The sequence below is a fragment of the Bufo bufo genome, chromosome 1 (assembly GCF_905171765.1).
Source record: "Bufo bufo chromosome 1, aBufBuf1.1, whole genome shotgun sequence".
Classification (NCBI taxonomy): Eukaryota; Metazoa; Chordata; class Amphibia; order Anura; family Bufonidae; genus Bufo; species Bufo bufo.
In genome coordinates this window covers 182,636,523-182,663,708 of record NC_053389.1, presented here as the reverse complement: position 1 = coordinate 182,663,708, position 27,186 = coordinate 182,636,523, and the positions used below count along the sequence as shown (strand labels likewise).

At 42.4% G+C, this 27,186-nt stretch overlaps 1 protein-coding gene across 1 annotated transcript in view; it reads left to right on the top strand.

Moving 5' to 3' along the window:
* The window catches only part of SLC17A7 (solute carrier family 17 member 7), a 136,257-nt gene that overhangs the window by 45,952 nt on the left and 63,119 nt on the right, over positions 1–27,186 (top strand). Inside the window, exon 2 of the mRNA XM_040433031.1 lies at positions 26,190–26,442. Within this exon, the coding sequence (XP_040288965.1) occupies positions 26,190–26,442 (253 nt within the window). The remainder of the gene's footprint in view (positions 1–26,189; positions 26,443–27,186) is intronic.

Below are 27,186 nucleotides of genomic sequence, written 5' to 3'. Positions count from 1 at the left end.
TGTGTGGCAGCAATATCTAACTTTAGCGCATCCTGCACTAAATAGCGTGCAATAGTTAGGCCGCTGCAGACAGTGACATTATCTGCGCTACATCTCCTGTGTAACGTGTGCGCATCCCAAAAATTTCTGTGACATCCAGTGTACTTTTTCCGTAGACGTGGTCCGCTGCGGACAGTGACATTAGCTACGCTACATCTTCTGTGTAACGTTTTCACTTCCAAAATACCTGTGACATTCCCTGTAATTTTATATTAGCCGCTGCTGACATCAGCGACATTATCTGTGGTATTTCTCCTGTGTAACGTGTGCGCATCCAAAATATCTGTGACAGTCCCTGTAATTTTATATTAACCGCTGGTGACATCAACGAAATTATCTGCGGTACTGTATATCTCCTGTGTAACGTTTTCACATCCAAAATAACTGTGACATTCCCTGTAATTTTATATTAGCCTCTGCTGACATCAGCGACATTATCTGCGGTATTTCTCCTGTGTAACGTGTGCGCATCCCAAAAATATCATTGACATCCAGTGTACTTTTTCTGTAGACGGTGTCCGCTGCGTACAGGGACATTAGCTGCGCTACATCTCCTGTGTAACATGTGCACATCCAAAATATCTGTGATACTCCCTGTAATTTAATATTAGCCGCTGGTGACATCAACAACATTATCTGCGGTACTGTATATCTCCTGTGTAACGTTTTCACATACAAAATAACTGTGACATTCCCTGTAATTTTATATTAGCCTCTGCTGACATCAGCGACATTATTTGCGGTATTTCTCCTGTGTAACGTTTTCACATCCAAAATACCTGTGACATTCCCTGTAATTTTATATTAGCCGCTGCTGACATCAGCGACATTATCTGCGGTATTTCTCCCGTGTAACGTGTGCACATCCCAAATACCTTTTTTAATTTTTTTGCGCATACACTTACAAATCCTACGCTACTGTATGTGTGACATACTTTCAAGCATATATAACATTTTATATGAAGAAGGCGAGCAGTAAGGGACAGGGAAGTGGCCGTGATGCTGATGGTGCACGCAGAGGACGTGGCCCTGGGCGCATTGAAACTGTCCCTGCTGCCAGAGCACAAGAAAAATAATCCTCCACAATACCTAGCTTCATGTCCTAGTTTGCAGTAAGGCGCAGGACAACGTTCTCGAAGTTAGACCAGTGCGACCAGGTGGTTGGTTAAATTACAGCAGATAATGCTTACAGTCGGTTAAGCACCACCCTGTCTTCCACCAAGTCCAATCTCAGTAGGAAAGAGTCTGGTCAACACAATCCTCACCCTGATCCTCCTTACTCCCACCATGGAGAGTCTTGGCAAACAAGTGATCCCACACTTGGATATTCTGAGGAGCTGTTTTCGGCGCCATTCCTTCATTTGGGCCTCTCTACAAGCCCGCTTGAAGAGGGACATGAGATCTTGTGCCCTGATTCCCAAACTCTTGAGCATCCACAGTCACAAGAAGATGACGGTGGGGAACGGCAATTAGTGTTTAACGAGGTGAATGATGATGATGAGACACAGTTGACAATAAGTCAACAGCAATTAGTGTCTCAAGAGGTTCCTGATGAGGATGAGACACAGTTGTCAATAACTGAGGTTGTTGTTAGGTCAACAAGTCAGGAGGATGAGCAGAGTGAGGAAGTGGAAGAGGAGGTGGTGGACGATGAAGTCACTGACCCAACCTGGGAAGGTGGCAAGCCGAGCAAGGACAGCAGTACAGAGGGGGAGGGATCCGCAGCACCGCAACAGGCTGAAAGAGGCAGTGGAGTGGCAAAAGGGAGAAGGCGCGCCACACCAAACAGGCTCGCAACTGTTCCCCGAGCACACCCTTGCGGAAATCTCCCTTGCCAAGGGGTAGGTGTTCCGCAGTCTGGCGCTTTTTTGAGGAAAGTGCAGACGACAAAAGAATTGTAATTTGCAACCTGTGCCATACAAATATGAGCAGGGGAGTGAACACTAGCAACCTCACCACCACCAGCATGATCCGCCACATGGCATCCAAGCACCATAATAGGTGGGCCGAACAACGGGGTCCACAATCTGTGTCTGCGGGTCACCCTGCACCTGGACGTTCGCAAGCACCATCAGCGACCACATCCACTTCCGTGTCCCAGCGCAGCGTACAAATGTCCTTACCCCAGGCATTTGAATGCAAGCGCAAATACCCAGCCACCCACCCATAGGCCATAGCACTAAATGCGCAACTTTGCAAATTTCTGGCCCTGAAAATGTTGCCATTTAGGCTTGTGGATACTGAGGCCTTCCACAACCTGATGTCGGCAGCCATCCCTAGTTACGCAATCCCCAACCGCCACTATATTTCACGGTGTGCCGTGCACGCCTTACACCAGCATGTGTCCCGTAACATTAACCGTGCCCTGACCAATGCAGTTACTAGGAAGGTCCACTTAACCACTGACACATGGACAAGTGCTTATGGCCAGGGGCGCTACATTTGCCTGATGGAACACTGGGTGAACGTTGTGGAGGCCGGGAGTCGTACCCTGGGATGGCACAGGTGTTACTGACGCCAAGGATTGCGGGCCCTAATTCCATCAGGGTTTCCGCCACCATCTACGTTAGTGGCTCCAACCCCCACTTCTCCTCCTCCACTTCCACCTCATAATTATCCTCTTGCAGCACTAGTCAGCCATCAGTCAGTAGTTGGAAGCAGTGTAGCACTGCAGTGGGGAAGCATCAACAGGCCGTGCTTAAGCTGATCTGCTTAGGTGACAAACAGCACACCACCGCAGAGCTGTGGCAGGGGATAAGAGACCAGACTGAGCTGTGGCTCTCGCCACTCAACCTAGAGCCAGGCATGGTTGTGTCTGATAATGGCCGTAACTTGGGGGCGGCTTTCGAGCTCGGCAAGCTCACACACATCCCATGCCTAGCCCACGTGGTTCAGCAGTTTCTCAAAACCTACCCCAATTTGCCTGAGCTACTGGTGAAGGTACGCCGCGTGTGTGCGCATTTCCGCAAGTCATTGACAGCTTCGCCGGTCTGTCAACGCTGCAGCAGCAATTACAATTGCCAGCTCATGCACTGTTGTGCGATGTGAGCATGCGCTGGAACTCCACGTTCCACATGTTGGCCAGGCTTTGTGAGCAGCAGAGGGCAGTAGTGGAATACCAGCTGCAACATGGCCGCCGCCTTTCCAGTCAGCTTCCGCTCTTCACAAGCGAGGAGTGCGCATGGATGTGTTGACCTCTGTGAGGTTTTAAGAAACTTTGAGGAATCAACACAGATGGTGAGCTTCGATAACGCTATTATCAGCATCACTATCCCACTTCTGTGTCTACTCAAACGCTTGCTGCTCACAATTAAGGCCAACGCTTTGCATGTGGAAGAGGTGGATATGGGGGAAGACATTACACAGGGTGATAGGTAGACCACCCCCAGTTCGTCTTCTCAGCGCAAATTGGATGAGGAGGAGGAGCAGGAGACGATTGCCTCCGCTACAGAGGGTAGTACCCATGGAAGTTTAATTCCATCTGTTCAACGTGGATGGGCAGAAGAGGAGGAAAAGGATGAGGAGATTGAGAGTCATCCTCCTGAGGACGACAGCGAAGTCTCACATGGCACCTGATGCTCATCACTAGTACGTAGTTCCTTGGCCAACCGAGGAGGGGAGACGAGGGGAACACACAGCAGTTCCAAAAGAGGCAAGGAAACACTCTCCAAGGCCTGGGACAGTTTCATGACACCCCGCCAGCACCCTCACCCTGATGTGCAGCCTAGTGTCACAAGGAGAGAAAAGTTTTGGAAGATAGTGAAGGAGTACGTAGCATACCGTGTACGCATTCTCAATGATCCCTCTGTGTCTTACAACTTTTGGGTGTCCAAGCTGGACACGTGGCACGAACTCGTGCTCTACACCTTGGAGGTGATTGCCTGCCTTGCCACCAGTGTTTTGCCAGAGTGGGTATTTAGTGCTGTTGGGGGCATAATAACTGATAAGCATATCCGCCTGTCACCTGAAAATGCTGATAGGTTGACTCTTATCAAAATGAACAAGGGGTTGCCCCTGACTTTTCTACTCCACCAGAGGAAAGCATCTGAACATAAAGGCACTTTAAATGTGTTTTATATAATGTACTGAATACACTGTATTCCCCTGGCACCCCTTCCAACACAAAAAATGGTATATGGTTCAATTTTCCTTTTCTCGTCCTCCTTCTCTTTCATTATATCAACATGCTTATTAGTCTGCCCTCTCTCCTAATGTTGTAAAGGGTCAGCTCACCTGCGGGCCCTTGCATATAATGTTTTAGAGGGTGAGCTCACCAGCAGGCCCTCACCTACAATATTTTAGAGGGTCAGCTCACCAGCAGGCCCTCGCATATAATGTTTTAGAGGGTCAGCTCACCTGCAGGCCCACACCTACAATCTTTTAGAGGGTCAGCTCACCTGCAGGCCCTCACATATAATGTTTTAGAGGGTTAGCTCACCAGCAAGCCCTCATCTACAATCTTTTAGAGGGTCAGCTCACCTGCATGCCCTCACATATAATGTTTTAGAGGGTCAGCTCACCAGCAGGTCCTTGCTCCTAATGTTTTTGAGGGTCACTAGCAGTCCATCAATCATAATTTTTCAAGGGTGTATGATGGCCTCTTTTATGTGTAATCAAGGGTGTATTTGAGTGTCGGTTCCTTGTAATTTGCATAGGCTTTATGAGTGTAGGATACCCACTACCTGAACAATTGTACCACAATGTTTATGAGGCCCTCCATTATGTGATATAAAGGTTGTATTGGAGTGCCTCTTCCTTGTAATTTTTGGCAGCACTTGCACTTTATATATACAGTAAGTAAATATACAGGAAAGAATCCTAAAAATGTTTCCTCTAAAATCGATTTTTTTCTTCGGTTTTGTGCGTATTATTGTCAGTCTGTAAAAGTGGCATACTACTCGGACAACATCGTTCCCATCAGCGACCTGGGAGTCCAATATGCATCCAGACATCCTCTCCATGCTGTTCCCGAACCATTTCAGTGGTGTTTCCATCAATTTCTGATCTTTTCATGTGAACCAGGCACCCTCCCCTCTTCAGAGCAGGGGGTGCCTGGTTTAATGCTCGGGTTCTCCCATTGAGTGCTTAGGTGCTCGCCCGAGCACTTTGGTGCTCGATCAACACTAGCCACCAGAACCAATAACTGTATAATAAATAAGCTGGGACGATACCAGTTATAACACGTCACCAGGGGCGTAGCTATAGGGGGTGCAGAGGTAGCAGTCGCTACCGGGCCAAGGAGCCTGAGGAGCCCCAAAGACCCTTGTACCACATGAGAAGACACCTGTTTTATAGAAGGAGCATGCTGGTCAAGTTACACCTCTGGCTGGAGGGAAGGTGTTAGGTCAAGAATTTGGCATGGTGGGGGTGCAGTTAAATTTTTTGCCTCAGGCAGCAGGAAGGCAATGTGCTTCCCTGCCCCTGGCCACAAAGCAATGAGGGATGGGGGGGCCCAAGCTAAACTATTGCACCAGGGCCCATGAGCCTTTAGCTACGCCTCTGCACGTCACCACCTAGTTACTAGATATAATATACGAACAACAGAGAGGAAATATTTGCACTAATTCCATTTTAATGCAACAGGATAACAGAAACTGCATCAACATAGTGAACTGTGCAAGTCTATACCCTTTGTGTGCTCTAGATGTGAAATAGCCAGGATAAGAACCACCTCGATGAGCGTTTCACCCTCTGGCTTTGTTAGGAGGTTGTAAAGATATAAATGACCGAGTATATATATTAACTATAGTGGCGATCAGAACATACTCACTTGAACTATGCGAATCGGTGCACCATCCTGCTGATGCACATCCACCCACAAGACCCACACACAGAAGACATAACATGTCTCAGGGTATGGACTTGCACAGGTCACTATATTGATGCAGTTTCTGTTATCAGTTTGGAAGGGATGTTGTCCTTGCACATTTGATTGTATGATTTATATGTGGATGTTCTTATTTGTCATCTTTCATCCTGGTGGTGACGTGTTATAACTGGTATCGTCCCACCTTATTTATTATATATTTATTGGTGCTGGTGGCACCAGGGTGCCTTCTCTATGGGGTTTTACCCCACCCCCTTTTTTTGTAGTATACACATATGCTGTTTTATTTTACAATAATATTCAATAAATGTACTATTTTTTTATTCATTGGGCTAGAAATGTCATAATTTTTGTTGTTTTATGGTAGAGCGACTGTAAGCTACAGGAAATAGTAATGTAATACAACTGTTATACAACTTCCTAATACTAATAAAGTAATGGAAGAAAAGGTGATAAAGTACAAATTTCAGTGTGCTAAAGAGGTTGTCCTGCTGATTAAAATGATACCTTTCTTGTCAAAATCAGTTGCAGCGTTACTGAGAAAAAAAGGCTATTATTCTTTATGCAAGTGATCCCCTCAGTGCTACGGATACTGGAAGCCTGTGCTAGCATTTCTCCTGCGGTGTTGCTATCAGTGTGTGAAGAGTGGGAGAAGAGGGTTGCATTGACAATCCAACACAATGGGCAGCACATTGAACACATTTTATAAGTGGTCAGAAACTTGTAAATAACTCATGAAAGAATAAAGTTACGTTAAAACCAAGCACACCATTGTTTTTCTTGTGAAATTCCCAATAGGTTTGATGTGTCACATGACCCTCTTCCTATTGAAAAAACAAAAGTTGGATTCAAAATGGCCAACTTCAAAAATGGCCACCATGGTCACCACCCATCTTGAAAAGTTTCCCCCCCTCACATATACTAATGTGCCACAAACAGGAAGTTAATATCACCAACCATTCCCATTTTATTAAGGTGTATCCATATAAATGGCCCACCCTGTAGTATAGGTGTTCTGTGCTGCACTACTGCATTGCAGGCTCTGCCTACTTGTGTTGTCCCATCTTCTCTGAATTTGGACCCACCTACAACATGGGGCCACTTTTAGTTTTTTTTCCAGGGCCATTTTAAGTTCCCAATCCGCCCCTGGCATTACCTACAGTACGTTATAGCAAATCTTCTGCAATATGTGGCTCTCCAGCTGTTGCAAAACTACAACTCCCATTATTCCCTGGCAGCCTGTGACTGGTAATGGTAGTTGATGTTTCCAAACTGCTGGAGAGCCACAAATTGGGGAACTCTGCATTTCCATAGAGCATAAAAAGGTGACTTAGGAGCTGCTTGTCTACTGTCCTCCTTAGTATTCGTTTCCCCTGTGTTCTCCCTGTCACGGTTCCAGAGCACAGGCTGCTGTACCAGTTTGCTGCAGTCCTCATTTCAGTTCATTGTACAATACATTAGTAATACCGTATAATAACCTCTGGTATATGTTATCCTGCAGACAGTGGTTAGATTAGACTGGATGTCCAGGGTTCACTGAAAATCTTCCTTCCTACATCAAAACCTTACAAAGGGGGACTTGGCTCCAAGGTGTAAGAGCAGCCCCCTGCCTTCATGTGAGATGATTTATTTATAGGATGGGTAGGGGATTGCTGGCTGTACTGATGAATATTTTATGAAAGTGGGGGCCTGCTACACTTATTCTCCACTTCCTGAGGATCTTGGTGCCAGCACCATATGTTCACACTCCCTGCAACGCAGGACCCCTGCAAGAGAAAAAATAATGAAACACTCAATTAACAACTCCATCTGAGAGCTGCTGACTAAACGCCAGAAGAAATGTCAGGAATTGACAGGAAAGCAGAAAAGCTACAGATATTTATAGGTATTTACGAGCTGGTACCAGACTCTCCTTCTTAAAGGAGTTGTCAGTTCCTACCCCATTCTGATATAGCCAATTAGGGTCAATAGCTCAGGGCCCCCACTTTGGACAATCACGTTTTGTTAGGTTTCTCGAGTGATAATCTGATCAGATACTAGGGGAACCCACGGTTATTGGCAGTGATAAGTGAGGGAACCTAGCTGCAGGTGGTCTTTTTCCATGGCATGAAAAATGAAAGCATACATAATTGTCATTGAAGTGAATGTAAGGCATGGACCTTCTGGATACTTCAGACCTTCTGAGTAGGGGACCTCGTTTAGTAATTTAGATGGCATCAGCACACTAAAACTCAGTCAACCAGGGCAAGGCCCCAGTGTAAACCTGGAGAACCACAGAGTTGCCCAGTATAAATGGATGGCATGCATGTATAGTCATTTCAATGGATGACCCCTCAGAGTGGCACGGCTCCTGTGGCAGTAATATGGAAAGATTGTTGATTAAAGCTGAACAAAATTCATACATTTAATTTATGTTTTTTTTAATATAATTGGAAACTCAACATGCCCTAAACTGTTTTAGGTGCTGCCTAGTGATGCTTTTTCCTGGACACAGGTTTAATGCTTTACCCCAGCCCAATCACTATGGAAGAAATGGGTAGTGTAAGTCGAGGTACTGTGCCCTGGTCGTACTGTGGTAGGTTTTCAACATTGAAAAGTAGCTATTCTTGTGCCTTATTCTAATGCCCTTTCCACCAGTTATCCATCACCAAGAGCACAAGCCCTGCCAGCAACCTGCCATGTTGTATATATCCTTGTAGAAAACACAGTGGAGCACATGTATAAGGCATCTTTCAAACAATTGCATTTTCTATCTGCATCCAATGCGTTTTTCACTGATGGTTGCTAGGAGATGTTGTGCTATTCTTCGGTTTTTCTTCACATGTGTAAAAACGCATCAAAGTGATTGCTTCTGCTGTGAAAAGAAATGCAACACTGAATGCAATCACTGACAAAACTAATTGAACTTGTGTACAAAACCATTATTTTTTCCCTGAACAGACCCTGACTCGTTTCGTATATCTTATGTGAAATAAGCCTAAAACTGTTTTTTGAAGTAAATCTCCTGTTATGTGTATGTGGCATACACATTTGCACCATATTTATGAAACTGACCATTAGTTTTTGAAGTTTCAACCATGTCCAACAATTTTCAGTTTCAAGGCATGCTCTAAATGAATAAAGGTAGTGTAAAATGTATTAGTATCTAAAAATATCATGGTCAGGTCAGGTTAGGCAAGATGTATCCATATAAAACACAAGGAACTTGGTGGCTGGGAGATGTCACTTTGGGCACCATGTTGATCCATGAGAGCCCTTTATGCTTGAGATGCAGGACATAGCTGTTTGTGTTCCACAGTGCTTTACTGGGACTCTATAAAAAGTCTAGTTTTCCCACCAGTTAGGTTTGGGCATAGGCTTAGTAGTGAAACTAGTTCTATTAGTGAACATCACTGTCGAGCAAAGTAACGGACAAGGACTTAGGATTTGTTGCAGCTGTGGAGCATGCCATGAGATTGAGAGTGGCTTGTGGGTTGTGATGCAGAGAAGGAACGGTGATCAGAAACTAGGTGTGGACACCAAGCTCAAGTCTGTATTGTATAACTGTAAAGGTACAGAAGCTTGACCGTTAAACTTACAGGCTTAATCTTGGTGTCCACACCTTGTTCCTGATTACAGTTCCTATTGAAACCACCACACTTCTGTGCCTCTTGTAAGTAAAGTTAAACTGTTCGTATTTCACTTGTGCCTCCTAACAATTTATAACTGTGTTATCCCCTGCAGATCGTTCTCAGTCTGACCCCTCACCTTCAGCATCTAACAACCATCTTCACAGTCACACACAGAGCTCATCATTTTCTTGTTTGGGGAAGAAATTTAAAATGACTTCAATTATCTACTGATCTAATTATCTATCTATCTATCTATCTATCTATCTATCTATCTATCATCTGTCCAAATTCAAATATGTTTTATTGGCAGGACCAGATGCATATTGCATCTTCCATGACTTCCTAGTTGCACTATTGGGATTGTCTTCTCTCCCTTGGCTTGTAGGTCTGACTATGTTGCCCTGGTTTGATCACCAAAATGTGACCTCTCAGGGTCTGTCTCTGGGGGTTTGGCATAAAGATCTATGATGCAGAGAGTTCAGATTATTAAACCCCCAGTTGGTCCAGGCAGCACTACCTTGAATATGTATACTAGATGACCAACGAAGAAAGCAAATATGGAAAAGAGAAGCATCTACTCACATGGTCAGGAACATGTGTTGCATTTTCAGTCAGGGACAAGTGTACTGCACAAGCACCAATTATACTACCAAACAGTGACCAAATAATGGTCACTCTGCAGAGTATAAGTATAAGTATAAGTGCATACAGCACTGAGCAGACAGTCAGATGCAGAACAAACATGCACGTTTAGTGACTCACAGTTGACATCACTTACAATTGGGGTTGTTTGCTTTCTTTTCTTCTCTATTTGGTTTACACCTTCATGATGATTTCTCTTAGCATAATTCTGCAGAGTTTGTTACCCAGATGTCTTCGGCTCCTGACTTTGTGCCCCTTAAAATAAGTTACATACTGCACAGTGCCCCCATATACTAAATAATAGTTCCACAAACCAACCCTCCTAGATATAATAGCTCTACACACTGTGCCGCCTGATTGGAAAAGAAATGTCCCCACTGTGCATTCTGACTTACAAATGCACCCACTGTGCCCTTATTTAAAAAATACCCCCACTCTTCCCCCTGACTGTAAAAAATGCCATACTGTGCCACCTGTATACTCTACACCAGTGGTCCCACACCAGTCTCAGGAGCCACATGTGGCTCACAACCTCCTGCTGGTTTGGCTCACCATGGTAGTCCTGAGTTATGACCATATGTGCTGGCAATTGACATTGTTGCAGACCTAACCTAGATTTACCAACAAAAAGTGCCAATTTGGATGGTTTAATACTAGTGTTAAAGTTTAGACCGGAATGTTTATCAGCAAATGTTTGCAATTTCATGTTTTTTTGATTCTCCACATTTAAAACTTCTCTCCTCTATTTCTTACTTGCCTGTTGCTCCTGACCATCATTGAAAGTTGAATGTGGCTCACAACATACCAAAGGTTGGGGCTCTCCACTCTACACTGTGGTCTTTCCACCGTCATAAAGAACACCTACCTCCCAATGTTGCCACTTGTTACAGAGAAAGTGAGAAACAATGTTGCAAAGAGCTTAGTAAGCTTTATTGTACCTACGGTAGTAGCACAGGTGCTGCTATTGTGCCCACGTTCTTAAGGATGCTGGTGCAATGGTATTCAAGGACAGAGAATACGGCACAATTGCGGTGCAGTGGTCTGGGTGGGTGGGGGGGGGGGCAAGGGCGACTGCTCCCACTGCACCCTCACACCTGAAATCCGTCCCAGATCTGGAACACATTTCCAGAGTACTAACTCTGGACTCTGGATGTGTTGGAAGCCCTCTCCTACTCTGTCCCATATTAAAGTCATGGGCCAGATTTATCATTAGCTCAAGTCAGAATAATGGAGTAAAAAAGTCGCAAAAAAATGCGCAAACGCTTAAACTGCGCACAAATTTGCGACTTTTTTCTGCTCTGCACTATGCTCGCCAGTTTTCTGAAAGTGGGCGTGTTTTCTTATGTAAATGAATCTCTAGACAGATTTACTATTGGGACTATTTAAAAAGTCGCAAAAAAGTTGCAACAAAATTCGCAATTTCACTCCAGTTAGGACCATGCTTATCTTTTGAGACTTTTTAATAGAACATGCGACTTTTTGGTAAAGACGTGCGACTTTTGTAAAGCTGCTTACTGACGATAAACTTCTACCGTCAAACCACATTTATTACAGTCTTAAAGGGCCGATCATAAATCTGACTTGGCTAAAACTGACTTTAGCCATATGTGAAAGTGGAGTGAGCTGTCATAGTAATAATAAATCGGACCCATTAATGAATCTACCAAACAGCATACAACACTAAATATTTAATTCTAGATTAGAAACTTCAATTTACACATCTAAATGGGGTTTTTAAGAGGATCCCAAGAGTTATGCTTTAACATTATAGTGTATTTACACACAGACGCACTGGTACAATGGTAATTTACTGTACATTTAAATTTTTTTCCGAAATTGCAGGTTGTGGTTCTGTTTGGACACATATATCACTAGATCATATTTACAACTGTGGCTGCAATAGCGGGAAAATCACTACAAGATCTACATGTAAATGCCCTCAGTTTTGAATTTGACATGATGTGGCTTTCTGACTTTACCCCCTGTATGTGAATATACCCCAACACAATATATCCTCCTTAATTGCTATGAGCACTTGTAGCACAGGCGTGCAGGTTTCCTGGGACAATGTTAAATCTGTAGGTTATTTGGATTAGTTGCTCATTAACTACAAATTAATTAATGACAGATGGTATTTAATTCTGTACAAACTGCCAAGAGTGATTCTTGTTGGGTAAGCACTGAGGGGCTTAATTGGTTAAATTCGTGCATATGGTAGTTGTAAGTAATGGTTGAATGCTTATGATAATGGTGGGATCTAAACTTTCAGCCCCCATAGTTCACCATTTTATATCTTTTTGTATGTCTCCAAAATCCAAATAATTCTCAGTTATTTAGCTTCTACTTCACCCTTCAAGGGATCTATCTATCTATCTATCTATCTATCTATCTATCTATCCATCCATCCATCCATCCATCTATCCACAGTGAAAAAGTATTCCTACACATTGAACTTTTCCCAATTTTTTTACATTATACCCACAAACTTAAATTTTAATTATCTATGTGATAGACCAACACAAAGTAGCAAGTCTGTGTGAAGTAAAAAGAAAATGATACATGGTTTTTAAAATGTTAATTAAATCTGAAAAGTATGAGGTGCATTTTATTCAGCCCCCGAGTCAATACTTTGTAGGACCACCTTTCGTTGCAATTACAGCCGCATTGTCTTTTTGGCTCTACCAGCTTTGCACATCTAGAGACTGAACTTTTTGCCCATTCTTGTTTGAAAAAAAGCTGAAGCTTAGTCAGATTGGATGGAGAGCATCTATGGACAGCAATTTTCAAGTCTTCTCACAGATTGTCAATGGGATTTAGATCTGGCTTTTGACTAGGCCATTCTAACACATGATTATGCTTTGATTTAAACCATTCCATTGTAGCTCTGGCTGTTTGACTAGGGGCATTGTCCTGCTGGAATGTGAATCTCGCCCCAGTCTAAAGTCTTTTGCAGCCCCTACCAGGTTTTCCTCCAGGATTGCCCTGTATTTTGCTCCATCCATCTTCTGATCAACTCTGACCAGCTTCCCTGTCCCCGGTGGAAAAAAAGCATCTCCACAGCATGATGCTGCCTCCACCATGTTTCACAGTTGGCATGGTGTGTTCAGGGAGATGTGCAGTGCTAGTTTTCCACCACACATAACATTTGGCACTTAGGCAAAAAAGTTCAACCTTGGTCTCATCTGGCATCTGACAAGAGCACCTTCTTCCACATGTTTGCTGTGTCCCCTACATGGCTTGTGGCAAACTGCAAACGGGACTTCTTATGGCTTGCTTTTAAAAATGGATTTCTTCTTACAACTCTTCCATAAAGGCCAGATTTGTGGAGTACACAGCTAATAGCTGTCCTGTGGACACATTCTTCAGAGTGATCATGGGCCGCTTGGCTGCATGTCTTATTAGTGCTCTACTTCCTGGGCTGTCAGTTTAGGTGGATAACATGTCTTGGTAGGCTTGCAGTTGTGCTCCTACCTTTTTCGGACAATAGCTTGAACAGTGCTCTGTCAGATGTTAAGAGCTTGTGGAATTTTTTATAATCTAACTCTGCTTTACACTTCTTCCCAATTTTATACCTAACCTATCTGGTGTGTTTCTTGGTTTTCATGATGCTGTTTGATCACTGATGTTCACTAACAAACCTCTGAGGCCTTCACAGAACAGCTGTAGATATACTGAGAATAAGTTACACACAGGTGGACAAGGGGCAGAATACAAATGCACACCACACTTTTTAGATTTTTGTTTATTAAAAACGCTGAAAATCATGCATCATTTTTTTTTCACTTCACACATACTTGCTACTTGTTGATCTATCACATAAAATCCCAATAAAATACATTTAAGTTTGTATCCCCTGAGGAAGCGATAAGCGAAACGCGCGTTGGGGTAGCTGTGAACCTTTCTCGTCGGTATAGTTTACTCATCTACACTTTGTGTACTTAGTATTTGTATGGACCCTGCACTTTATTTACTGGTATTGGTAGGATAGGTTTGTTAACTGTTTATACTTCTCCCTTTTATTACTAATTACCTGTCCCTTTACTTGTATGCCTATATAGTGTAGTCTTGATATATATGTTATCCAGATATTAGGTTCTTCCTGTTCCTGTGAATGTTATCCACTGTTTTATATGTAATGAACTTATGTGACTAATAAAGTTTATAATTTATTACGCGTGCTGTGCTATTTTAATTGGTCTAGTGATTTATAGCTCTTTTTTGCATGGCACCTTTATATATCTTCGAGCCTTTATTATTATTTTAATAATAAGTTGTGGGTGTAAGATGACAAATGTGGAAAAGTTCAAGGGGTATGAATACTTTTTCAAGTATCATCAATTGTTTCTTATTAAAGGGCTTTACCTTGCTATCTATTTGTCTAGCTCCTGTGTGAGCCTGCAACACACAGAGTATCATGGCTCCCTGATCTTCCCCTACAAAACTTCAAAGACTACAATCCCCACAATCCCTAGCTTTCCTGCTGTGAGTGTTGAAGTTTATTGATTGGCTGCCTGATCACAGTCCGGTCACGCCCCCTCTTCTCAGTAATCACCAGCACACTGACACTCCCATTTTTTCACAAGACATTTAGCTAGAGAATTGATAGCAACACACTGAGCATGCTCGACCTAACAAAGGCTCAGAACTACAGGTCACTGCCATGGTAATTTATGAGTAAACACAGTGGGTAGCAGAGGAAGAAACTACTTTTATAACTACTGAACAGTATATATGTGAAATTTACATTATAATAGGTAATTATTGATGATGAATTAGTCTAAAACATAAGTTATATTTATGGTAACCGGAATACCCCTTTAATTAATTTTTTTTGCAGGAAATACCTTGGTTTTACTTATTCAGAGATTAAAGGTTGGCCTAATTATATTAAACAACACTATTAAATAATACTGTAGTTTAGAAGCTCATTTTATTGGAACCAATACCAGATCTTTCCTCCAGAAAGATTTAGTCACACCTCTAAAATGTAAACTGGTTCTAAAACATTTATCAAAAACTGTTAAAATGTGCTGAGCTCTCCATGTTTTAGATCAACTGTGGCCATGTACACCGGGGTGGGGAACCTTTTTGCTGCCGAGGGCCATTTGGATATTTGTAACACCATTCGCGGGCCATACAAAATTCTCAACTTAAAAATTTGACTGCTATATTTAGTCAAACAAATAACTGACTTAGGGTTAAGTTACAGAAATTGCACTTCAATAAAAAAAAATCTAGAGCGCTGTATTTTTGCAGCACAAAATGGCACCTGCACTATATATATTACATATAGTACAGGCACCATTTGACCAAACATAGCAGTCTAATTTTTAAGTTGAGAATGTTATATATTTAGTTCTTTATTTAGCATTAATGGCAGCCAAGCTAAACTCAGGGGGGTCCAGAGAGGGGTTCAACAGGCTTTCACTCTCCCTGCCAATATCACTGTCTCTTTCTTCGCAACTGTCCCTGCCTTTGTCCCTTTCTCAGCCTCAGATCTGCCACCCACCTCCATCAGCCTCAAATCAGACTTCTATCAGACCCCCCAGCCTACATCAGATTCAAATCATAACCTCATCAGACCCTCCCCAGCCTTAGATCATACCCCCATCCGACTCCCAACCTCAGATCAGACCCCCATCAGACCCTCTCTAGCCTCAGATCAGTCCCCATCAGACCCTCATCAGAACCACCAGCCTCAGATCAGACTCCAAAGCCTCAGATCAGACCCCCAGCCTCATATCAGACCCCCATCCTCAGATAAGGCCCCCAGCCTCAGATCAGACCTCCCAGCCTCATATCAACCCCCATCAGACCCCCAGCTTTAGATCAGCCCCCATCAGACCCCCCCAGCCTCAGATTAGCCTCCATCAGACCCCCCAGCCTCAGATCAGACCCCCAATAGGCCACCCATCCTCAAATCAGACCCCTATCAGACCCCCAGGCTCAGATCAGCCCCCATAGCCTCAGAACAGCCCCCATCAGACCCCCAGCCTCAGATCAGCCCCCATCAGACCCCCCCAGCCTCAGATCAGCCCCCATCAGACCCCCCCAGCCTCAGATCAGCCCCCATCAGACTCCCCCAGCCTCAGATCAGACACCTATGAGACCCTCCCCACCCTCCATTAGCCTCAGATCAGACATTTAAAATCAATAAATAAACTTACCTCTCCTGCTCTGGATGGCACTGCCACTTGGCAGATTCACTTCCCCTTCCTGGTGTTCTCCCTGCCATGCTGTACTGTGACCTGACAGCGCACAGTATCATTACCCTGATACTCTACGTGTCAGGACACAGCGTGGGGTTGGAAGAAGACCACAGAAGGTGAGGACACCCAGTGCAGCGCTGTCCTCATCTTCCTGTGGCCCCCGCATGCTAATGTTCTGGCAGGGGGCTGGGGAAGGTTCCCCACCCCTGATGTACACTAAGGGGAGATTTATCAAGAGCTTTCTGCTCCGGTCTTGATATCTCCTGCACTGCTGGAGGATGCACCTGATTTATGATGACGGTCAGGCCCCAAAACAAACAGAAATCTACGACAGCTTAGAGCTGGGATAGATTTTTGGTCTCATTTGTACCAGAAAATCTAATCGAATTTTCTCATGCTTTGTGTAACAAGTCAGTTTTTCCTAAAATGGTGGCTGCACGTGTTACAGAGTGAAAGTAAGAAGCCCGGGAATGCGATATCATCCATAATGCCATGCAGCCCGCAAATCCGCAGGTAGCCATCCCCTGTGGTGACACAGCCCTATACAAACTTCATCCTGCGCCGTGTCCGCCATGGTCCTGTGAGCTGAGCATAGAGAGAGACGTGGCAAGTGCTCATGCGCTAGGGACAGTGCTTCTGAAAATTATTAATAGAAGAATTCAATACCAATAAGATGGAAGCCTTTATTATTCCAGTGCCCAACGTGCCAGCCAGTACCATGCAGTCTGCACCCCTTAAGGGGGCCAGTTCTTAATGATGTCCATCACGTTTTGCTGTCTTTACTTTTTAGAAAAGTCAGCAAGATGCAGAGAGAGGAACTGGATGTTCCTTATGATATATTCTCATTGATATTAGTTGATGTGGTAAAATAAGGAAAAGCAGATGGCAGAAAAAGGGCTCCCACCTGTAGGGGAGGAGAGCACTGGGGTTGGAGATGCCAGAATATTGTTCCCCCACCTAACCAGTGAAACCCCATAGCAGCAACAGCCCCTGTTTAAAGGTGCATTAAAGGTGCCGCGTGGCCATTAACAATGAAGGAGTATACAGTACATTCTTCATTATTAAATGAAAGGCAGCTGTGGGCTAATTGGCAGCGCAGTTCTTCACCGCAGCATGGACGCAACCCAACTGCAGCACAGCCACTCCGTGTGCCCGTAATCTAAGGCAGAGTGACCTGGGTATACCTGCTTTATAGCGATTCATGACAAATTTCTTGGCAAACTTAGTCGAAGTTGCCGAATCTAATTTTTCAAAACTTTGCTCATCTCTACTCCCTACAACTAAACTGGTGCTGCACCCTCTAAACACTGGTGCTGTCCACTTTTTACACTAGTTCTCCCCTCTACTAACACTGGCGCTCTCCACTACTAACACTGGTTTTGCCCCCTCTAAACACTGGTGCTGTCCTCTCCTAACACTGGTGCTGCTCCCTCCAAACACCGGAGCTCCCCACTGACAACACTTGTACTCCCCACTCCTAACACTGGTGATGCTCCCCTTTAAACATTGGTGCTGTCCACTCCTAACACTGGTGCTGCTCCCTCCAAACACCGGAGCTCCCCACTGACAACACTTGTACTCCCCACTCCTAACACTGGTGATGCTCCCCTTTAAACACTGGTGCTGTCCACTCCTAACACTGGTGCTGCTCCCTCCAAACACCGGAGCTCCCCACTGACAACACTTGTACTCCCCACTCCTAACACTGGTGATTCTCCCCTTTAAACATTGGTGTTGCCTCCTCCAAATGTTGGTGCTGTCCACCCTTAGCACTGGTTCTCCCGACTCCTAACACTGGTGCTCACCACTCCTAATACAGGTGCTCCTAGCACTACTGCTGACTATTCCTTTCTGCAACTGTAAATATAAAATCATGCTTTTGTATCCCTAAACCATGGGATCTTGTTTAGTATAAAACAGTGTATCATTTAACAACACCTAAAGGGATTGTGGGAGTGTGAGGTAGCACCACTGGGCATGCTGGAAACTCCCTGTATGTCTGCCTAGTGGCAACTCATAGAATTAAGCAAATTAGGTGCATGGCAGAAGAAGCATATTTATGCAGGAGCTCTTTTATTAATTACTCATTTTCAAAAAATGCTATTTATTTAGATAGATATGAGATAGATAAATAGACAGATAGACGGACAGATAGAAATTAGACTCATATTATCTTGCTTTTTTTGCATATTTATCCACACAGTAATCATTAGATATACTCTGCAGATATAAAATGTGAAGAGGTGAGTGTACAGGACAGAAAATTAGAGAAATATTGATGACATTGTTGTGACTGATAAACAAGTATTCAATATAGAAACCATTTCCAGTTAGACTTGTAGATGCTTTATTCCTGCCCCTTTAATCTGCATTATAAATAGATTGTACGTGAGAAGTGAATTTTTTTTCTCTGGTTTTCAGGTTCTTTTTCTCAGCTATAATGTGGAAGTGAAAGATTTCACAGCTGTTAATGAGCCATTTTTTAAACACTGAAACACAGCAAAAATAAAAAAAAAGTTACATTTCCAAACTTGTCATTCAGAATCAGAAATAATCAGAGAACCATTTTCTGTTCCACAACAAGACACAAAATGGCTGATGAAACAGTACACTTTGCTATGCTTGTTAATATATACCGGTATATATACTCACCTAAAGAATTATTAGGAACACCTGTTCTATTTCTCATTAATGCAATTATCTAGTCAACCAATCACATGGCAGTTGCTTCAATGCATTTAGGGGTGTAGTCCTGGTCAAGACAATCTCCTGAACTCCAAACTGAACGTCAGAATGGGAAAGAAAGGTGATTTAAGCAATTTTGAGCGTGGCATGGTTGTTGGTGCCAGACGGGCCGGTCTGAGTATTTCACAATCTACTCAGTTACTGGGATTTTCACGCACAACCATTTCTAGGGTTTACAGAGAATGGTGTGAGAAGGGAAAAACATCCAGTATGCGGCAGTCCTGTGGGCAAAAATGCCTTGTGGATGCTAGAGGTCAGAGGAGAATGGGCCGACTGATTCAAGCTGATAGAAGAGCAACGTTGACTGAAATAACCACTCGTTACAACCGAAGTATGCAGCAAAGCATTTGTGAAGCCACAACACGCACAACCTTGAGGCGGATGGGCTACAACAGCAGAAGACCCCACCGGGTACCACTCATCTCCACTACAAATGGGAAAAAGAGGCTACAATTTGCACGAGCTCACCAAAATTGGACTGTTGAAGACTGGAAAAATGTTGCCTGGTCTGATGAGTCTCGATTTCTGTTGAGACATTCAAATGGTAGAGTCCGAATTTGGCGTAAACAGAATGAGAACATGTATCCATCCTCTGATGGCTACTTCCAGCAGGATAATGCACCATGTCACAAAGCTCGAATCATTTCAAATTGGTTTCTTGAACATGACAATGAGTTCACTGTACTAAAATGGCCCCCACAGTCACCAGATCTCAACCCAATAGAGCATCTTTGGGATGTGGTGGAACGGGAGCTTCGTGCCCTGGATGTGCATCCCTCAAATCTCCATCAACTGCAAGATGCTATCCTATCAATATGGGCCAACATTTCTAAAGAATGCTATCAGCACCTTGTTGAATAAATGCCACGTAGAATTAAGGCAGTTCTGAAGGCAAAAGGGGGTCCAACACCGTATTAGTATGGTGTTCCTAATAATTCTTTAGGTGAGTGTATATATATATATATATATATATATATATATATATATATATTATTTTTTATTTTTTTTTATTTTTTTCAACTGAATGGCTGGGTAGAAGATGCTGAGCAGATTGATATATAATTTACATTTCCACCTTTGAAGTCAATGTTTTAACCCTTTGCCTGCCAAGGACATATGTCATATCTCCTTGCAGGGTGTCAATTCAGTAGCCAAGGACATGCCTGGTACGTATTTGCTACTGATGCCTGGATCTCCAGCTAGAGATTCCAGATATGCCAGTAGAAAGCAGCCCCCGCCCCCCTTCAGTCACTTGAGATGTCAGCCCAGGCTGAGTACAAGGAGGAGCAGTGGGGAAATTGTTGAAATGCCACACAAAGAAGAGAGAACCACAGAGCCTTCTCTCTCCTGTGTATAACTGTAAGGCTACCTGCACAAGTTGCGGATTATGCATATTTATTTCTGTGTGGATTTTCATGAGGAAAGTAGTAGTGCAGTACCAGCAAATTGAATGAGATTTGACAAATCTCATGTTCACTTTGCATTTAGTTCTGTGTGGATTTTGAAATGCAATGCAAAGGGTGGAGAAAAACTGCATCAAAATTTGCAACAAAATCTGCAAGTAACACATGCAGTTTTTGGTGTGGAAACACAGAGAAATCTGTATCCATGTGTATATCCTGTTTCTATACCACATCCATGTGCGAGGTACCCATAAGGTTCCCAGGAGAAGAACATGAACTTGTTATCTATCCCCCTCTCCCCCTTTAATTAGAGAGTATATTTGCCCCTCTGAGACTAATTAGAAAGTTTATTAAACACCATGATGCAGACATTTAACGACAGCTTCCAGATCACGGCACCCAAATTACATTTGACACTGTCCCTATCCTGCCCGTTACCGATCTATAGAGTAAAATATACAGATCGCTTCTCTAGGAGTAACAGTGATAATGGTTATCACTAGTATTGAGCGAATCGAAGTCCACAAAATGGACTTCAATACAAATTTCAGGATGAATTTGATTAGTCACGAAGCCGAATTTCCTCGTGCTTTGTGGTAGTGAATCGATTTAACCTAAAATAGTGCAAAAAAAAAAAAATCATATTTACCTGCTCTATTTGCTCACGACAGGCCAACCGCCGCCATCTTGCTTCAAGATCTCGGGCAAAATCCTGTGCTCGGTAACGTATGATTATTTTTTATTTTTATTTTACACTGTGTTAAGTACATCAGATGCTACGATCATGTATGAACACGGCATCTGAGAGGTACAATGACGGGGAGAGGCGTAATTGCCGTTCCCTGTCATTGCACCACTTCTTACAAAGAAATGCGCTTCGTGATGAAGTAATTTACAAAGTGAATTTTATTGCGAAATTTGGCGAAGCAGCCGAACACTAGAGAAAAATATCTAATATATTTCTGATAGATGGAAAAGATTTTCATCAGGTCAGAAATAAACAATTGCTAAGTTATAATTGTAGTTCAGACAGGTGTAATATAGGGACTTTTTTTCTGCCCATATTATGAATAAAACACCCGGACCTCCAGTGGTTCATCAGAACCAGAGGTAAGGGGGTCTAATTTATTTTCTGATGAACTACAGGAAATTCAGATATTGTGCCCTAATACAAGAGTAATAATGCACCCATATTATACATGTCAAAAAGCGGCTTTAGTTAATGCATTTTATGAGTTTCAGCATTTTATCATTGTTAATTAGCATTACAGTTTGTATAGGGGGATAGAAAATTATATACTAAGGTGCATTCCTGTGGTTTCTGCACGTCTTTGCATGCAGCTTTGAATATAGACATGTGCAGTATGTATGAACTCCTTTTATCTTATGTTTTTTTCCAGAATATATTTTATTTAGGACTCTGCTAGACTACGCATTTTAGTCATTAATTGGAATTTTTGTACAATTGTTGCTAATAATCACTATTTGCTGAAAAGTTGCACGAAGGTGGCTGTGTGTATTAATTATTAGGTTGTACTTTTTGTACACAGTGGGGGACATTTATCAATAATGGCGTAATTTGCGCCAAAAAAATACTAATGTTACAAATCAAAAGTGGTGATTTGATTTACCTCATATATCAAAAGGTGCACGCCACTTGTAAAATGTGACTTTTTTAAATATCAACTTGATTGTCTTAATATTTCTCTTGATTTGCGACATTTTAACACCAATAGCACTAAAATGAGACTTCTTAAAACTGAAATGCACCATTTCTGCCACCCCTGTCCAGAGCACACTTGCGACTTTTGAAACATATTTGTGACTTTTGAAGCATATTTGTGACTTTTGAAGCATATTTGCGACATTTCCAGTGGTAAATTGCGACTTTTTTCTCAGACTTGGGATGTTTTGGTTATTGTTTTGTTTTTCTTAAATGATAATGTACTGACAAAACCCTGCTGTTCAGCTCATTTCTATAATCCTGTTTTATTACTTACCTATCACTTATTACCACCACAACTTCGTTTTTCTTTTCATAAATGCGACTTTTTGACAAAAAGTCACATCCTTCTGACATAAATGCAACTTTTTACACAAAACACCATCACATAAGCTGGCTTAATTGTCTGCAACAATTCTGGCACAACATACTTAGTAATGGCAGGCCAGGATAAGAAATGAGCAATATTGAGTTTAAATGGCATTTTAAAAATACCTAATAGAACAAAATGAAAAATAATAATATAAAATATAAAAGTTTAAATCACCCCCCTTTCCGTATAATTTAAAAAAGAAACACATGAATAACAATAAATATAAACATCATGGATATCACTGCGACCTAAAACGCCCATACTATTAAAATATAAAATATGTAATAAAATGTGTAATAAAATGTGATCAAAAAGTCACGCACACTCCAAAATGGTTTCAGTAAAAACGACAGATTGTTCTGCAAAAAATTAGCCCCTAAACAGCAAGGTAGACATAAGTATAAAAAAGTTATGGGGGTCAAAATATGGTGATGTAAAAAAATTATTTTTTTTTTAATTATCAAAGTTACAATTTATTTTTACACTATTTAGACATAAAGAACCTTTACATATGGGGTATCATTGTAATTGTACTGACCCAGAGAATGAATGGCATGAGTCAGTTTTGCCATAAATTAAACGCTGTGGGAACAAAACCCGTAAAATGGTGGAGGAATTGCATTTTTTTTTCCAATTCCACCCCATTTGGAATTTTTTTTTACCGCTTCCCACTACATTTTATGCCATAATAAATGGTGGTGTTAGAAAGTACAACCTGTGACCAGAAATATAAAAAAGTTATGGCTCAAGGAAAATTGGGAAGAAAAATGAAAACGCAAAAATGAAAAAACCTCCGGCATCCTAAGAGTTAATGTTATTTCTCTAGGTAAACACAATGTAGTAGATTTTTAGCAAAGGTTGTACTGTTTGAAACGGCAGTTCCCAGTATGAACTGAACAATGGTGAAGGTATGCTAGGATATGTTATGTAACAAACAAGGTCAGTAGTACCCATCATCTCACCCCTCTGCAGACCCTACAGTGGACTACTGCACTGATCTGTACCCTTGAAAATACCTTGCACATTATGCCCCTAAATAGTGTCCCACACAATGCTTCCCCTGAGATAACACAATGCACTGCACCCCTGAACTAAATCTATACATAGACCCTGAGCTATCCTACCTTCACTCCAGAATTCTGGTGTCAAAAAGTTGGAAAAATAGGGCTTTTGCGACTTTTTTGGACTCGCGTGCACAAAATTTTACGACTTCTTTTGCACTTGCCTGCGCAAGATGTTGCGACTTTTTGCATTTTTACACCACTCACCCCGGTTTTGTAATGTGGGTAGAAAAGTGGGCGTGGTAAGCTATGTGAATGTGTTTCACTCCAGATTTACGGCTCATGTACACGACTGTATTTATTTTGCAGTCCGCAAAACACGGATACGCAAAAAATACAGCTGATGTCCGTGTGCGTTCCGTATTTTACGGAACAGCTGGTCCATAATAGAACAGTCCTATCCTTGTCCGTTATGCAGATAATAATAGGTCATGTTCTATTTTTTTGCGGAACTGACTTGTGGACATACGGAAATGGAATGCACACGGAGTAACTTCAATTTTTTTTGCGGACCCATTGAAATGAATGGTTCCACATACAGCAAAAAATAAATATGGAACGAACACAGAAATAAAATACATTCGTGTGCATGAGCCCTTATCATTGAGACTTATATTTTTTTAAGTCACAATCTCACTCCAGGAGGAGGGTGGAGTAAGAAGACTGGAGTAGCTTCTCTAGACAAAAGTGTTAGGTCTAAGGCTAAAACAAATTTATCAAGTAAGGCCCCTTTCACACTTGCGTTGTTGGATTCTGGCAAGCAGTTCCGTTGCCAGAAGTGCCTGCTGGATCCGGAAATCCGGATCCGTCTGACAAATGCATTGAAATACTGGATCCGTCTCTCCGGTGTCATCCGGAAAAACGGATCCGGTATTTTTCTTTTCACATTTTGCGCATAAACAGACCGGAAGACCGGATCCGTCAATGTGGCAATTTTAAGTGCCTGATCCGGCACTAATACATTTCAATGGAAATCATTCCGGCAAGTGTTCCGGAAATTTGGCCACAAAAAAAGCCGTAAAAGGGACGGAATGGAAGATATCCTGATGCATACTGAACGGATTGCTTTCTATTCAGAATGCATTAGGACCAAACTGATCAGTTTTTTTTCTGGTATTAAGCCCCTATGACGGAACTCAATACCGGAAAACTTTAACGCTAGTGTGAAAGTACCTTAACATGAGACATTTGATAAACATGGCATAGAGTTCTACAAAGCAGACTCAAGCAAAACTGACTTCACATATTCCCCTCATGATAAATCTTCCCTATAGTGTTCATAAAAATACATAATTGATACATAGTGCTCACTAAATAAAATCATTTTTTTAAAATGTTCAATATAGTTGTGTCTTCAGCCTGTCTTCTCCCTCCCCAGACACACACGCACTGATTCCTGAGCACTCTCATGTTACAGTGGTAAGATGGTCAGGATGTTGCAGCTTATTGCAGAAAGGTGAGGGGTGGAGGCAGGATCAGTCATATTGAGAATTATCTAATGAGGCCATGGCAGGTGGAAGGGACTTCTGCCCCAGCATTTTCTCTGCTAGAGAAGACAGGCAAGCTTAATTTCATTAGAAGGAAGGCTCCACCGGATGATCCTCTGGTGGTGGGCCAGTCGAATCCTGCATGCATGCTGCCTCTCCATTTAAAGTGTATGGGACTAACAGAGATAACATTTCCCTGTCACAACCATAGACTTTTAATGAAGTTGCACCCTCCATGTTCAACCTTGACTGATTGGTGAAGGTCCTAACGTTTGGCACAGAAACACTCAAACCATTTAAATGTTATTCCGTCGAACAACTAACTACCGTACATGGTCTCTAATATTAATGTTAAAAATTAAATTATTGTACTCTCCATTTAAATAACAATTCTGGAGCACAGTTACGCTTAACCCTGTGTTAAGCGATTCCTCGGTTATTCTTCCTGAACCTTTCTGAATAAACTAACAACTGGGTGTTACCAGGCTCGGACTGGCCCACAGGGGTACAGGGGAATCCCCCGGTGGGCCCCTGAGCAAGGTGGGCCCCTAGTCTCCCACCCCCTGCACAAGTGGCACATAACACAGTAGACTTACTGTGCTACATACATATATTCAATGTACAGCACCTCAACCAGCCTATGTTCATATAAAAAACTTGTTAAATTATTTATTATATTCGAATGTATGGTACGGTGGGCCCCCAAAATAAATTTTACTGGTGGGCCCTAGGTACCCCAGTCCGACACTGGGTGTTACCATTCGACTTGTCAAGGGGTTGTGTCCCTACACTGTATGAGACTGTCAGCACAATGTCAAGGCATGTAGGGGCACACTCCCAACAAGGATAACAGAGGAAGGGCACCGTGGCGAGATCTAAGAAAATCTGTGCCAGAATTGTAGTTTTATGGTGAATTTCAGGAGAGATGACGGGTCCCCTTTAAAAGAAAATTATTAGCAAAGCCTAATTGCAATGGTGTACAATCTTTCTAAAAGTGAGGAAATCTTTTTTAATGTAAACTTGAACTTGGTCACAAACAAGTATAACTAAAATATATTGCTTTTTACAGGATACTGGAAAAACGGCAGGCAAATGCGGAAACAATCGAGTTGACAGAAGAAGGAAGGCCTGTGATTAAGACTGAGAAGCACCAGCCTATGGTAGACTGTACATGCTTTGGATTGCCCCGACGTTACATTATTGCCATTATGAGTGGACTTGGCTTCTGTATCTCTTTTGGCATCAGATGTAACCTGGGTGTGGCCATCGTCAGTATGGTGAATAATAACACAGTGTACAGAGGGAATAAACTCGTTGTGGAGGTAAGAATATTCATCATAGCTGATGTAGACTGACCACCAGAAACCACTGTAGTTAGAAATCTATGTACATAACATAAACCTATAGACAAGGATCACTGGTTGAATTGTTTACTCCATGCCATTATTTATTAATCAGATGAGCATCTTATTGCCCGGAGGCCACTGAATAGTCCCACTTGTCAATGGCAACAAGGGCCTCATTAAAAGAGGTGCAGAGGTAGCAGTTACACCTGAGCTCTAGCATCTGAAAGGGCTGAATGACCCCTCTACTCTATAGGAAGACACCAGTACTATTAATTGCACATAAAGGTTCTCATGGAATGGATTCTTCATTAAAGAGCTTCATGTTACACCCATAAAGAGAAGGATTAAGCCTATACCCGTTGCTGCATTTTGCCTAATTCTTTGGCCCATGTTCTACTCCCATAGGCCGACCGATATTTCAAGTTATGACTAGAGTTCAACTTATTCTGGCTGCACATAGCAAACCTTTAAAAAACAAAAAATGGTTAATAAGATAAAATTTTCCAAAGGAGATCTTTTATGGAAAACAAAAACATGGCAAATACCAGATAGGTCTCTCTTAATGTTCTACATAGAGAAGGAAGAAGATGAGATGCTCAGTAGGAGGGTAGGTTGGGATGTGTACGGTTTAAGGGAATCTGTCACCTTTACACTAGGTCATTTAAATAACTATACCTATAGATATACCGAACCACCTTTAATAATTGGTCAGGAAAGAAG